General features: G+C 43.3%; 1 protein-coding gene across 4 annotated transcripts in view; it reads left to right on the forward strand.

The window, feature by feature from the left end:
* The window catches only part of lgr5 (leucine rich repeat containing G protein-coupled receptor 5), a 153,152-nt gene that overhangs the window by 109,290 nt on the left and 31,411 nt on the right, over nt 1–12,451 (forward strand). For all 4 annotated transcript variants that reach the window (XM_033038173.1, XM_033038175.1, XM_033038174.1 and 1 more), the window contains 2 exons: nt 573–788; nt 8,735–8,806. In XM_033038173.1, coding sequence (XP_032894064.1) covers nt 573–788; nt 8,735–8,806 — 288 coding nt within the window. The remainder of the gene's footprint in view (nt 1–572; nt 789–8,734; nt 8,807–12,451) is intronic.

Here is a 12,451-nt window from a genome sequence, read left to right on the forward strand (position 1 = left end):
GACTCAGGTAAGGGTTATTCTGGAGACAAATGTTAATACTCCCAGATCCACTTGACCAAATCACAGTATTTATGTATGATATGTCTGTCACCTATACAAACTCAGAGCCATATATAACGCAGCACAAAAGCTAAAAATAATTCCATTGAAGTGAAACTGGCAGAGAGATAGCGTAATGTTAAAAAAATGCAACAGAGTTAAACATAAAGACAGATTTTGGCAACACAGTGGCGCAGCAGTAGAGTTGCTGCCGTACAGTGCCAGAGACCCAGGTTTAATCCTGACTACGGGTGCTGTCTCTTTGTACGTTCTCCCCGTGACCTACGTGTGTTTTCCCCGGGTGCTCCAGTTTCCGCCCGCACTGCAAAGACATATAGATTCGTAGGCTAATTGGCTTGGTTAAATTGTCCCTAGTGTGTGTGTGTAGGGTGGTGTCAGTGTGCAGGGATCGCTGGTCGGTGCTGACTCAGTGGGCCGAATGGCCTGTTTCTGCGCTGTATCTCCAAACTAAACTAAACTAAACTAAATGGATAAACCTGTAAAAATAAATCTCAATTCTCTTCATTCCCTAGGCGACTGGATGCCAATCACATCTCCATTGTGCCAGCAAGCTGTTTCGACGGCCTGGATTCACTAAGGCACCTGTGGCTGGATGACAATGCTCTGACAGATATTCCAGTCAAAGCCCTGAGCACTTTGCCTTTCCTGCAAGCCATGACCTTGGCACTGAACAGAATGACTCACATCCCAGACAATGCATTTGGGAACCTTTCCAGTTTAGTGGTTCTGTAAGTAAATTCATCTTATTTCACTTTTAAAGATGCACAATAGGACGATTTTTTTCCGACAATGTTTTCTGCACAGATGCGATCATTACTTTGAGTCAATAGACCGTAGCTGCTCTGAAAGTGCCGTAAAACAACAAACCATTTGACATGTCACGCACACGCAGGCAGTCTGAACAGTTCAAATGAAGGCAGATCTGATCAGTAGGTCCTTAACAATGTTTTGATTCCACGTTGCATATGGATCAAGACAGGTTCAACTTAGTTTAAATTATTTACAAAAATGTTAATATAATATTCTTGGCAGATGTTTCCTCTAAAATAACAATGGGTTCTGTCATTCAACTTCAATCCTCACTTTTTTCCCCACTTTCAAACATTAATCAATTAGCTTTTTGGACTGTTAATCATTAAAGTATTTGTTAATGTAACTGAAATTCCTTACCATTTTATGAGGAAAAGTTAAGTGATAGTTAAAGTTTACTTTTACTTACAAATAAAGAAATATTTTTGTGCTAAACGGGAAATGACTCCATCATTAGTAAACATTGGAATGCCAAATCTAATTTCTTTCTAAGATTGTTGAGGCCGCATTTAGAGTATTGCGTTCAGTTCTGGGCACCATGTTATTGGAAAGATGTTGTCATGCTGGAAAGGTTACAGAGAAGATTTACGAGGATGTCACCAGGACGAGAGGGTCTGAGCTATAGGGAGAGGTTGAGTAGGCTGGCCCTCTATTCCCTGGAGCGCAGGAGAATGAGGGGTGATCTTATAGAGGTTTATAAAATCATGAGAGGAATAGATTGGGTAGATGTACAGTCTCTTGCCCAGAGAAGGTAAATCGAGGATCAGAGGACATAGGTTTAAGGTGACAGAGAAAAGATTTAATAGGAATCTGAGGGGGAACTTTTCACACAAAAGGTGATGGGTGTATGGAACAAGCTGCCAAAGTTGAGGCTGGGACTATCCCAACATTGAAGAAACAGTTAGACATGTACATGGATAGGACAGGTTTGGTGTATGGTGTATGGACCAAACGCAGGCAGGTGGGACTAGTGTAGCTGGGACATGTTGGCCGGTGTGAGCGAGTTGGGCCTGTTTCCACACTGTATCACTTTATGACTCTATGAGATTGACAACAATAAGACATCTGAATGCATTGTCCATATAGAATGATAGAGTGGTACAGAACAGACACAGAAACCTCAGCCACCCCCCCCCCCCACCCCCTCCAAGTCCATGCCAACCATCCGTTACTAATAAATTACGAATTAACTATGAAACGCCTTTATATAAACGTTGCACGACATATTTCAACTTACACTGTTATAGTCTGGTTACCTGTATAACTGGTGTTATTGCACGATTGTTCATTGTATTTATTATTCATTTGTCATGTCGTTGCATTCTTGCGCCTGCAAAAAGCAGTGGCGAGTAACAAATCCATTGTTCCATTCCCATTGCATATAATTGAATACATAAAATCTCAAATATCATAAAGTAACAATAAATTATTTTGACCAAAGATATTTTTAAAATTGGTCTCTCATCACTAATGACTAAGGAGTAATAGAGATGGTTCCTTGATATAGAACACAGAAGAGTAAGTCTAGGAAGAGGCCCTTTGGCCCACAATGAAGTTACTGAAGCAACTGAGGCTCTTAGTTACAGTCATAATCATAGTTATACAGTGTAGCCTAACTTTCCCACACCGATCAAAATGCCCCATCAGCACTAGTCCGCCCATATCCCTCGAAGCATTTCCTATCTGCCTACTTGTCCAAATGTCTTTTAAATGTTCCATATATGAAAAGGTTGCCCCTCGGGTCCCTATTAAATCTTTCCCTTCTCACCTTAAACCTATGCCATCTGAATCATTACTCCCCTATTGTGGGTAAAAGATGCGGTGCATTGACCAGTTCTATTTCCCTCACGATTTTATCCACCTCTGTAAAATCACCTCTCATCCTCCTGCACGACAAGGCATAAAATCTTAGTCTACCCTGTAGTTCAGGCCCTCAAGTCCTGGCAACATCCTCGTAAATCTTCCCTGCACTCTTAACTCATTGGTCAAAACATTAATGATTTTGATCATTAAAGTAAAGTTGAGGTATTTTATTTTGTGCTAGTGTGCAGCAGAGAGTGTACATGAACATTTTAACATTTAATATTCAACTAGGCTGCAGCCAATTCTAATTAGGTCCTCTTTCACAACTGTACTTTATCCAGGTGCAAACTTCACTTATTTAAAGATGCATTCTAAATAAGGTCTTTGTTGAGGAAGATTAAGTGTACCTGTGAAGGTTTAATCTTTGGATAATTTATGCTGTAATGTCACAATGCCTTAGAACATGCTTAACAATTGTTGGGGCATGAATGAACAATGGTTCTCCTGACATAACAACCACTGCTGTACATCACTTAATTAATTCTCCATTACAGCATGTGGTATGAGAAAGTTAATTTAAACAGCTAGCTTAACATACACTTGAATACCAACATTCCAAGTTAGTTCAAGTTCAAGTGAGTTTATTGTCATGTGTCCCTGTATAGGACAATGACATTCTTGCTTTGCTTAAGCACAGAAAATAGTAGGCATTTACTACAAAACAGATAAATGTGTCCATATACCATGATATAAATATATACACACATGAATAAATAAACTGGTAGTGCAAATAACAGAAAGTGGTTGCTAATAATCAGAGTTTTGTCCGAGCCAGGTTTAATAGCCTGATGGCTGAGGGGAAGTAGCTATTCCTGAACCTGGTTGTTGCAGTCTTCAGGCTCCTGTACCTTCTACCTGAAGGTAGCAGGGAGATGAGTGTGTGGCCAGGATGGTGTGGGTCCTTGATGATACTGCCAGCCTTTTTGAGGCAGCGACTGCGATAAATCCCCTCAATGGAAGGAAGGTCAGAGCCGATGATGGACTGGGCAGTGTTTACTACTTTTTGTAGTCTTTTCCTCTCCAGGGCGCTCAAATTGCCGAACCAAGCCATGATGCAACCGGTCAGCATGCTCTCGACTGTGCACCTGTAGAAGTTAGAGAGAGTCTTCCTTGACAATCCGACTCTCCGTAATCTTCTCAGGAAGTAGAAGCGCTGATGAGCTTTTTTGATAATTGCGTTAGTGTTCTCGGACCAGGAAAGATCTTCAGAGATGTGCACGCCCAGGAATTTGAAGTTCTTGACCCTTTCAACCATCGACCCGTTGATATAAATGGGGCTGCGGGTCCCCCTCCTACTCCTTCCAAAGTCCACAATCAGTTCCTTGGTTTTGCTGGTGTTGAGGGCCAGGTTATTGCGCTGGCACCATATGGACAGTTGCTCGATCTCTCTTCTGTACTCTGACTCATCCCCATCAATGATACGCCCCACAATAGTGGTGTCGTCAGCGAACTTGATGATGGAGTTCGCACTGTGGTTCGCTACGCAGTCATGGGTATAGAGTGAGTACAGCAGGGGGCTGAGCACGCAGCCTTGAGGTGCTCCCGTGTTGATTGTTACTGAGGCTGACACATTTCCACCAATACGAACAGACTGTGGTCTGTGGACGAGGAAGTCGAGGATCCAGTTGCAGAGGGATGCGCAGAGACCCAGTTCTGCGAGTTTGGTAACCAGTTTGGAGGGGATGATTGTGTTAAATGCCGAGCTGTAATCAATGAATAACAGCCTGACATATGAGTTTTTGTTGTCCAAGTGGTCCAGTGCGGAGTGGAGGGCCAGCGAGATCGCATCCACCGTTGATCTGTTGTGGCGGTACGCGAACTGCAGTGGGTCCAGGTTTTTGTCGATGTAGGAGTTGATTTGCTCCATGATCAACCTCTCAAAGCACTTCATCACCACCGGCGTTAGTGCCACTGGTCGATAGTCATTGAGGCACGTCACCTTACTCTTCTTGGGCACCGGTATAATTGATGCCCTTTTAAAGCAGGTGGGGACCTCAGACCTCAGAAGTGAGAGGTTGAAAATGTCCGTAAAAACTCCCGCCAGTTGGTCCGCACAGGTTTTTAGAACACGGCCGGGTATACCATCAGGTCCAGGTGCTTTTCGGGGGTTCACCCCTCTGAAGGATTTCCTGACATCGGCCTCTGTGACTGAGACTGAAATGCCATCACAGCGAATGGGGGATCGGGAAGGCACATCAGTATTCTCCCTGTCAAAGCGTGCGTAAAACGCATTGAGCTCGTCAGGGAGTGATGTTACACCGGCATTCGAGCTGCCTCCTGGTTTTGCCTTGTAGGAGGTGATTGCATTCAGACCCTGCCACAGCTGCCGAACATCTGTCTCGTCCTCCAGTTTGGAGCAGAAGTCCCTTTTGGCCTTTTTGATGGCCTTACCAAGGTCGTATCTGGTCTTCATGTAGGCCACTGTATCATCGGACATGAATGCCCTGTGTCTGGACTTCAGGAGAGTGCGGATCTCAAAGTTCATCCAAGGTTTCTGATTGGGAAACACTCGGAAGGTTTTTGTAGGGATGCAATCCTCCACACATTTCTTTATGAAGTCTGTAACGACTGTGGCGTATTCGTTCAAGTCCGTTGCCGAGTCCTTGAACATTGCCCAGTCTACAGACTCCAAACAGTCCTGGAGTTGTTCTTCTGCCCCCCCCCCCCCCCCCCCGACCAGCTCTGTGCTGTCCTCACTTCTGGGGGTGCGCTCTTCAATTGCTGCTTGTAGGCAGGAAGAAGCAGCACCGCGGTATGGTCGGACTTACCGAAGTGAGGGCGAGGGATAGAACGATAGGCATTCTTGATGGTGGTGTAGCAGTGGTCGAGGGTGTTAGGTCCTCTGGTGCAGCAGGAGACATGTTGGTGGAAGTTGGGGAGTGATTTCTTGAGGTTCGCCTTATAGGTCCCCAGCAATGGTGGTAAATGCCTCGGGGTAAGACGTCTGGTGTTTGTTGACCACGGCCTGCAGCTCCTCCAGTGCCAGACGGACGTCTGCCTGGGGTGGGATGTAGACCGCGGTCAGGATAACGGAGGTGAATTCTCTCGGGAGGTAGAAGGGACGGCACTTCACCGCCAGATGTTCGAGGTGTGGAGGGCAGGAGTTGGACAGGACTGCCACGTCGGAACACCACGCAGAGTTGACCATGAGGCAGACGCGTGGGACCAGATCATTTCATTTGGGTAGCAAAGTGGCACAGCTGGTAGGGCTGCTGCATCACAGCGCCAGAGACCTGGGTTCAATCCTGACCTCGGGTCTTGTGTGTGTGGAGTTTGCACATTCTCCCCGTGACCACGTGTTTTAAACCTAGTGCTCTCATTTCCTCCCACATCCCAAAGATGTGCATGTTTGTAGGTTAATTGGCCGATGTGGGGTCAGTGGGCCGAAGGGCGTGTTTCCATGCTGTATCCTTCAATTCATGAATCAATTTCTCCATAATAATTATCAGTAATACTTCTACCATTAGTGGGATATTCAGCTTGAGGAGTACAGCCATCACTATTAAGAGATCTGCAGCTACACTGAGATGATTATCAGATGGGATAATATTAAGGAAGATGTATTCTCTTAGAATAAAGGGGAGGCCATTTAAGACTGAGGTGAGAAAAAACGTTTTCACGCAGAGAGTTGTGAATTTGTGGAATTCGCTGCCACAGAGGGCAGTGGAGACCAAATCACTGGATGAATTTAAGAGAGAGTTAGAGAGAGCTCTAGGGGCTAGTGAAATCAAGGGATATGGGGAGAAGGCAGGCACGGGTTATTGATTGGGGACGATCAGCCATGATCACAATGATGGCGGTGCTGGCTCGAAGGGCCGAATGGCCTCCTCCTGCACCTATTTTCTATATTTCTATGTGTCATGGCATACGACTTTACTGTACTTTAGACATACTTTAGACATCCAACATGGGAACAGGCCACTCTGCCCAACAAGCCCATGCCGCCCACGATCACCCCATTCACTAACATTATCCTACACATTAGGGACAATTTACAATTTTACCAAAGCCAATTAACCTACAAACCTGTACGTCTTTAGAGTGTGGGAGGAAACCGGAGCACCCAGAGAAAGCCCAAACCGTCACGGGGAGAAGGCACAAACTCCGTACAGACAGCACCTGGAGTCAGGATCGAACCCAGTTCTCTGGCGCTGCATGGCAGCAACTCTACCGCTGCTCACTGTGGAGCACTTAATTCACAGAACTTGTTCTGGTTGCTTCTGGTGTTGATTATGGGCCAGTTAGTTTCCAGGGAGAGCTATCATGTTCCAAAATATACTCTCTAGCAGATTGTTCTTACCCATAGATGCTTTAACAGTGAAATCAACTGCGATGCCTCTTTAACAGGTGGGGCTGACCACCTGAAAGAACAGCTGTAAAGGAAATAAATTCTCCTTAAAGGAGAGCTATATCTGAAGAGTGATTCACAGCCCCACCACTACATTAACAACAGACGGGAGCAAATAGAGATCAGCTGTGATGTAATTGAAGGTTAGAACAGACTAAAGGGACTGCTTGGTCTACTCGGGTTCCTGTGGTGAGAACTAATTAATCTCCTCGAACTTTGCGACATTTACAATCTGCTGGGGAAGCTTTATTTAAATATCCTGACAGTTGACATATTATTCATATTCAGTGGTAGAACTCCCACAAGTCTCTACATCTCCTTGGCAGAAAAGTCAAGCACATTTCACCCTCTGACATACTTGCCCACTGGAAGCTGGAAACATTCACAGATCAATTACTTCTGTGACTTGTCTCCTGTATTTCCTGATGATGAATGAGCTGATGCGTTGGTGTTCCTCCATTTCGTGATTATTTGGAAGGTTGAAGAGTAATTTGGTTTGGAAATACAGCGTGGAAACAGGCCCTTAGACCCACCAAGCACAATCTGATCGTCAATCTTCCGTTCACATTGGTTCGATGTTATCCCACCCCCGCATCCACTCCCTACACAAGCAGGTGATTTTACAGAGGCCAATTAACCTACAGACCCGCACATCTTTTGGATGAGGGAGGAAACAAGACCACCCGAAGGAAACACAAGCAGTCACAGGGAGAACATGCAAACTCCACACAGGTAGCACCCAAGGACAGGATCGAAACTGGGTCTTTGGGACTGTGAGGCAGTGGCTCAACCAGCTGCGCAATGTATTATGACCTATATTACACTGTTATACACCACTAAACTGCATGAAAGTGCAATTAGTAAACTCCTTCAGAGTACACCCGTTGGATATTGATTCTATTCTTTGCGTAGATTTCAAATCTTTAATGCTATTTACTTTGGAATCCACTGACCTTTACTGTTCTGATCAGAGTTCTTACAGTAGCTCTCCTTTTTTGCAAAATACATTAACAGTCTAATCCTTGGTTTTATTGCCACCTGGTTTAACCTGGGCTTTAAACCCATAAAGTCTAATGTGAATCTTCTGACACATTGCAAAAGGATTGGAAACAATCCTCATATGCCCCTTGCTAATGCAATACTGTAATGACTATAAATAGCAACTGAACTACTGTATTGATGTGGGGATTATCATTATAAACTGCATTTTCCTGACCTGAAGTAATTGTCGAGCATAAACCTAGCCTCATTTTCAAACTATTTAAAACTGATTTTGACTTTCATACATTGCTGTAGTAGCTATGGCTTCCATTACAACTAATAGTCTTTGCCTGACCTGCATGAAGCGATTGTGTGCAATGACTGGGGCACAAAGTGTGTAAGAAGGAACTGCAGATGCTGGTTTAAAGTGAAGATAGACACAATAAGCTGGAGTAACACGCAGCATCTTTGGAGAGAAGGAATTGGTGACGTTTTGGGTCGAGACCCATTCCTTCTCTCCAGAGAAGCTGCCTGTCCCGCTGAGTTACTCCAGCTTTTTGTGTCTATGACTGAGGCACAAGGTTCTTGTGAAGCCACTGGGGGGAAAGGTTTGCTTCAGCTTGCTTGTGCACATTGTCTGTCCTTCACTATATATTTACTGTTGTCCTACAGGCATCTCCATAACAATCACATCCGCTCCCTGGGAAAAAAATCCTTTGATGGTCTCCACAGCCTCGAAACTTTGTAAGTTAACCTCTGTCTTAATTTTTTTTAAATTTTTTTTTTAATGTAAAATCAAAATTCTGAGGAAAAAACTCAAAAGATGAAAATATTTTTAAGTATACTGCAGTGAGAAAACACCTCCTGTATTTTTTTAAGGATTTTGCTTTAATCATATACATCTAACACATACTTTAGCAATGATGGAAAGCTAGCAAGAGCCAATGATAAGTTATCTATAAATTTAAAATGTATATAAAAGGCATACATTTTTGCACAACAATATGTTTGTAGTGTTTAATTAGTCCTACAATGGTAACTACGCAAGCATAAAAATATTTGCCAACACTAACTGGACAGCTTTATTGTATTCTACGCCGGACGTTAAATGTTTCAGATGTTTGAGCTATTTCGGCAATGTGTTTGCAAAAGGAACTATGTAGATTTTTATGTGTTGACTATGTTCTCTGTTTTGGAAACCATCCCACCAACTTAATTAAATGCAGCCCTTGCTCAATAGGTACCCAACACATCTCTGAATAAGAAATTTATGGGCTGAATTCCAAGAGACTTGAGCATAAAATCTAGCCCACAGTAGGAGAGAAGAGACTGCAAGTCAGGACTCTGACTCGGGTGGCACCTTGTACAAATATATATGGCACGGATTCGCCAGTGTCTGACCATCATTTATCCCCCAATCCACACCATTAGCACGGTGGCGCAGCAGTAGAGTTGCTGCCTTACAGCGCCAGAGACCCGGGCTCGATCCTGACTACTGGTGCTGTCTGTACAGAGTTTGTATGTTCTCACTGTGACCACATGTGTTTTCTCCAAATGCTCCGGTTTACTTCCATATTCCCAAGCCATACATCGGTAGTGGGGAAGATGCTTGAGTCGATTATTAAAGATGAAATAGCAGCGCATTTGGAAAGCAGTGACAGGATCGGTCAGCATGGATTTATGAAGGGGAAAGCATACTTGACTAATCTTCTGGAATTCTGAGAGGATGTAACAAGTAGAATGGATAAGGGAGAACCAGTGGATGTGGTGTATCTGGACTTTCAAAAAGCCTTTGACAAGTTCCCACACAAGAGATTAGTATGCAAAATTAGAGCACATGGTATTGGGGGTAGGATATTAACATTGATAGAGAACTTAGTTGACATTGATAGAGAATTAATGGGTCCTTTTCAGAATGGCAGGCAGTGACTAGTGGGGTACCGCAAGGCTCAGTGCTGGGACCCCAGTTATTTACAATATATATTAACGATTTAGACAAAGGAATTAAATATAACATCTCCAAATTTGCGGATGACACAAAGCTGGGTGGCAGTGTGACCTGCGAGGAGGATGCTATGAGGCTGCAGAGTGACTTGGAAAGGTTGGGTGAGTTGGCAGGTGCAGTATAATGTGGATAAATGTGAGGTTATCCACTTTAGTGGCAAGAACAAGAAAGCAGATTATTATCTGAATGGTGTCAGATTAAGAAAAAGGAACGTGCAACGAGACCTGGGTGTCCTTGTACATCAGTCACTGAAAGTAAGCATGCAGGTAGGAGCAGGCAGTGAAGAAACCAAATGGCATGTTGGCCCTTATAGCGAGAGGATTTGAGTATAGGAGCAAGGAGGTCCTACTGCAGTTGTACATGGCTCTGGTGAGACCACACCTGGAGTATATAAATTTGAGGAAAGACATTCTTGCTTTTGAGGGAATACAGTGTAGGTTCACCAGGTTAATTCCAGGGATGGCGGGACTGACAAACGATGAAAGAATGGATCGACTGGGCTTATATTCACTGGAATTTAGAAGAATGAAAGGGGATCTTATAGAAAAATATAAAATTCTTTAGGGATTGGACAGGCTTGAAGCAGGAAAAATGCTCCCGATGTTGGGGGAGTCCAGAACCAGAGGTTACAGTATAAGAATAAGGGGTAGGACATTGAAATGAGGAAAAACTATACCCAGAGAGCTGTGAATCTGTTGAATTATCTGCCATTGAAGGCAGTGGAGGCCAATTCATTGGATTTTTCAAGAGAGAGTTTGATAAAGCTCTTGACGGAATCAAGGAATATGGGGAGAAAGGAGGAATGGGGTACTAATTTGGATGAGCAGCTATAAACATATTGAATGGTGGCGCTGGCCTAAAGGGGCGATTGGCCCACCCCTGCACCTATTTTCTTTGTTTCTATATTTTCTATGTTTCTATGTTTTGTTTTCTAGGCTTTGGTAAAGATTGTAAACTATCCCTAATGTGTAGGATAGTGCTAGTGTACGGGGTGATCGCTGGTCGGCGTGGACTTGTTTTCATGATGTAAACTAAATTAAACTAAACTAAACTAATCTAAACCCAATTTTAATTATTGTTCATGGAACTTTTATACATTCATCTGATAATGGAAATGAGGCCTGAATTTAATGCACCATTTAATAGACCCTATGTGGTGTAAACATAAAATTTTCTGCTTAATTTCCGGAGTGGATATAAAACCCGCAAGCTGTGGCTCAAAGGCAGAAGAATCATAGCTGAGCCAAGGCAGATCATTTTAAGACATTGCCTGTACAACGTTTTATAAGAACAATTCATCTCAAAAGGACATCTGAGATACAATCAATAAATGAGTCCAGTTATATGGTTGTGGGAACAGTATCATGCAAGCAAGATGAGAGACCACCAGTGTTGTATTGGCTAATATGGAGTGAAACCAAATGGTCAGCCGTCATCAGCCTTTGTTCAATGAGCGTGTGTACTTGTCAGAAGTTCAATGGAAAGTGATTTTCGAGAACTGCACCTCCGAATGAGAGTGATTAATAATGAACTTGACACTGGCTGTTGGTTTTGAAGGTTATTAGAAAACAGAATCAGCTGAGCGAACGAGAAATGAAATCTGGTGTCTGTTCAGACTGAACAATAAATGTTAGACAACTTGGAACATATCTGTGGGACTCAAAGATATCTCAGCAGTGAAGTTGGATTGGCCTGAATAATTTTCACGATAGAAACAAGGATGCTGATTTACAAAAAAGAGTCACGACCCGAAACATCAACGGCAAATCGAATTAATAATAATAATAATAATAATAATAATAATAATGCATTTTATTTATGGGCATCTTTCAGGACACTCAAGGACACTTTACAGTCAAAACAAGCAAATTACAAACAATAAATAAAATGAAACAAAATCAACAATACATAATTCGGAGAGTCTGGGACTATCCCTCGTATTCTTACAAAACATACTTGGCTAATAAAGTATGATTATGATTATGATCTATGTTATAGATTCATAGAATGATACAGTGTGGAAACAGGCCCTTCGGCCCAACTTGCCCCAGCAACACTAGTCCCACCTGCCCACGTTTGGTCCATATCCCTCCAAACTTGTCCTGTCCATGTACTTGCCTAACTGTTTCTTAAATGTTGGGATAGTCCCAGCCTCAACGACCTCCTCTGGCAGCTTGTTCCATACACCCACCACCCTTGGTGTGAAAAAGTAACCCCTCAGATTCCTATTGAATCTTTTCCCTTTCACCTTGAGCCTATGTCCTTTGGACATGTTCTCCAGAGACGCTGCCTGACCTATTGCGTTACTCCAGCAAGCAGTGTCCTTTGCTGAATAATTTACAGCTGCTTACTTTACTGAAGCTTTGAGTTTGGAAATTTCAACG

The sequence above is a fragment of the Amblyraja radiata genome, chromosome 19 (genome assembly GCF_010909765.2).
Source record: "Amblyraja radiata isolate CabotCenter1 chromosome 19, sAmbRad1.1.pri, whole genome shotgun sequence".
NCBI classification, from domain to species: Eukaryota; Metazoa; Chordata; class Chondrichthyes; order Rajiformes; family Rajidae; genus Amblyraja; species Amblyraja radiata.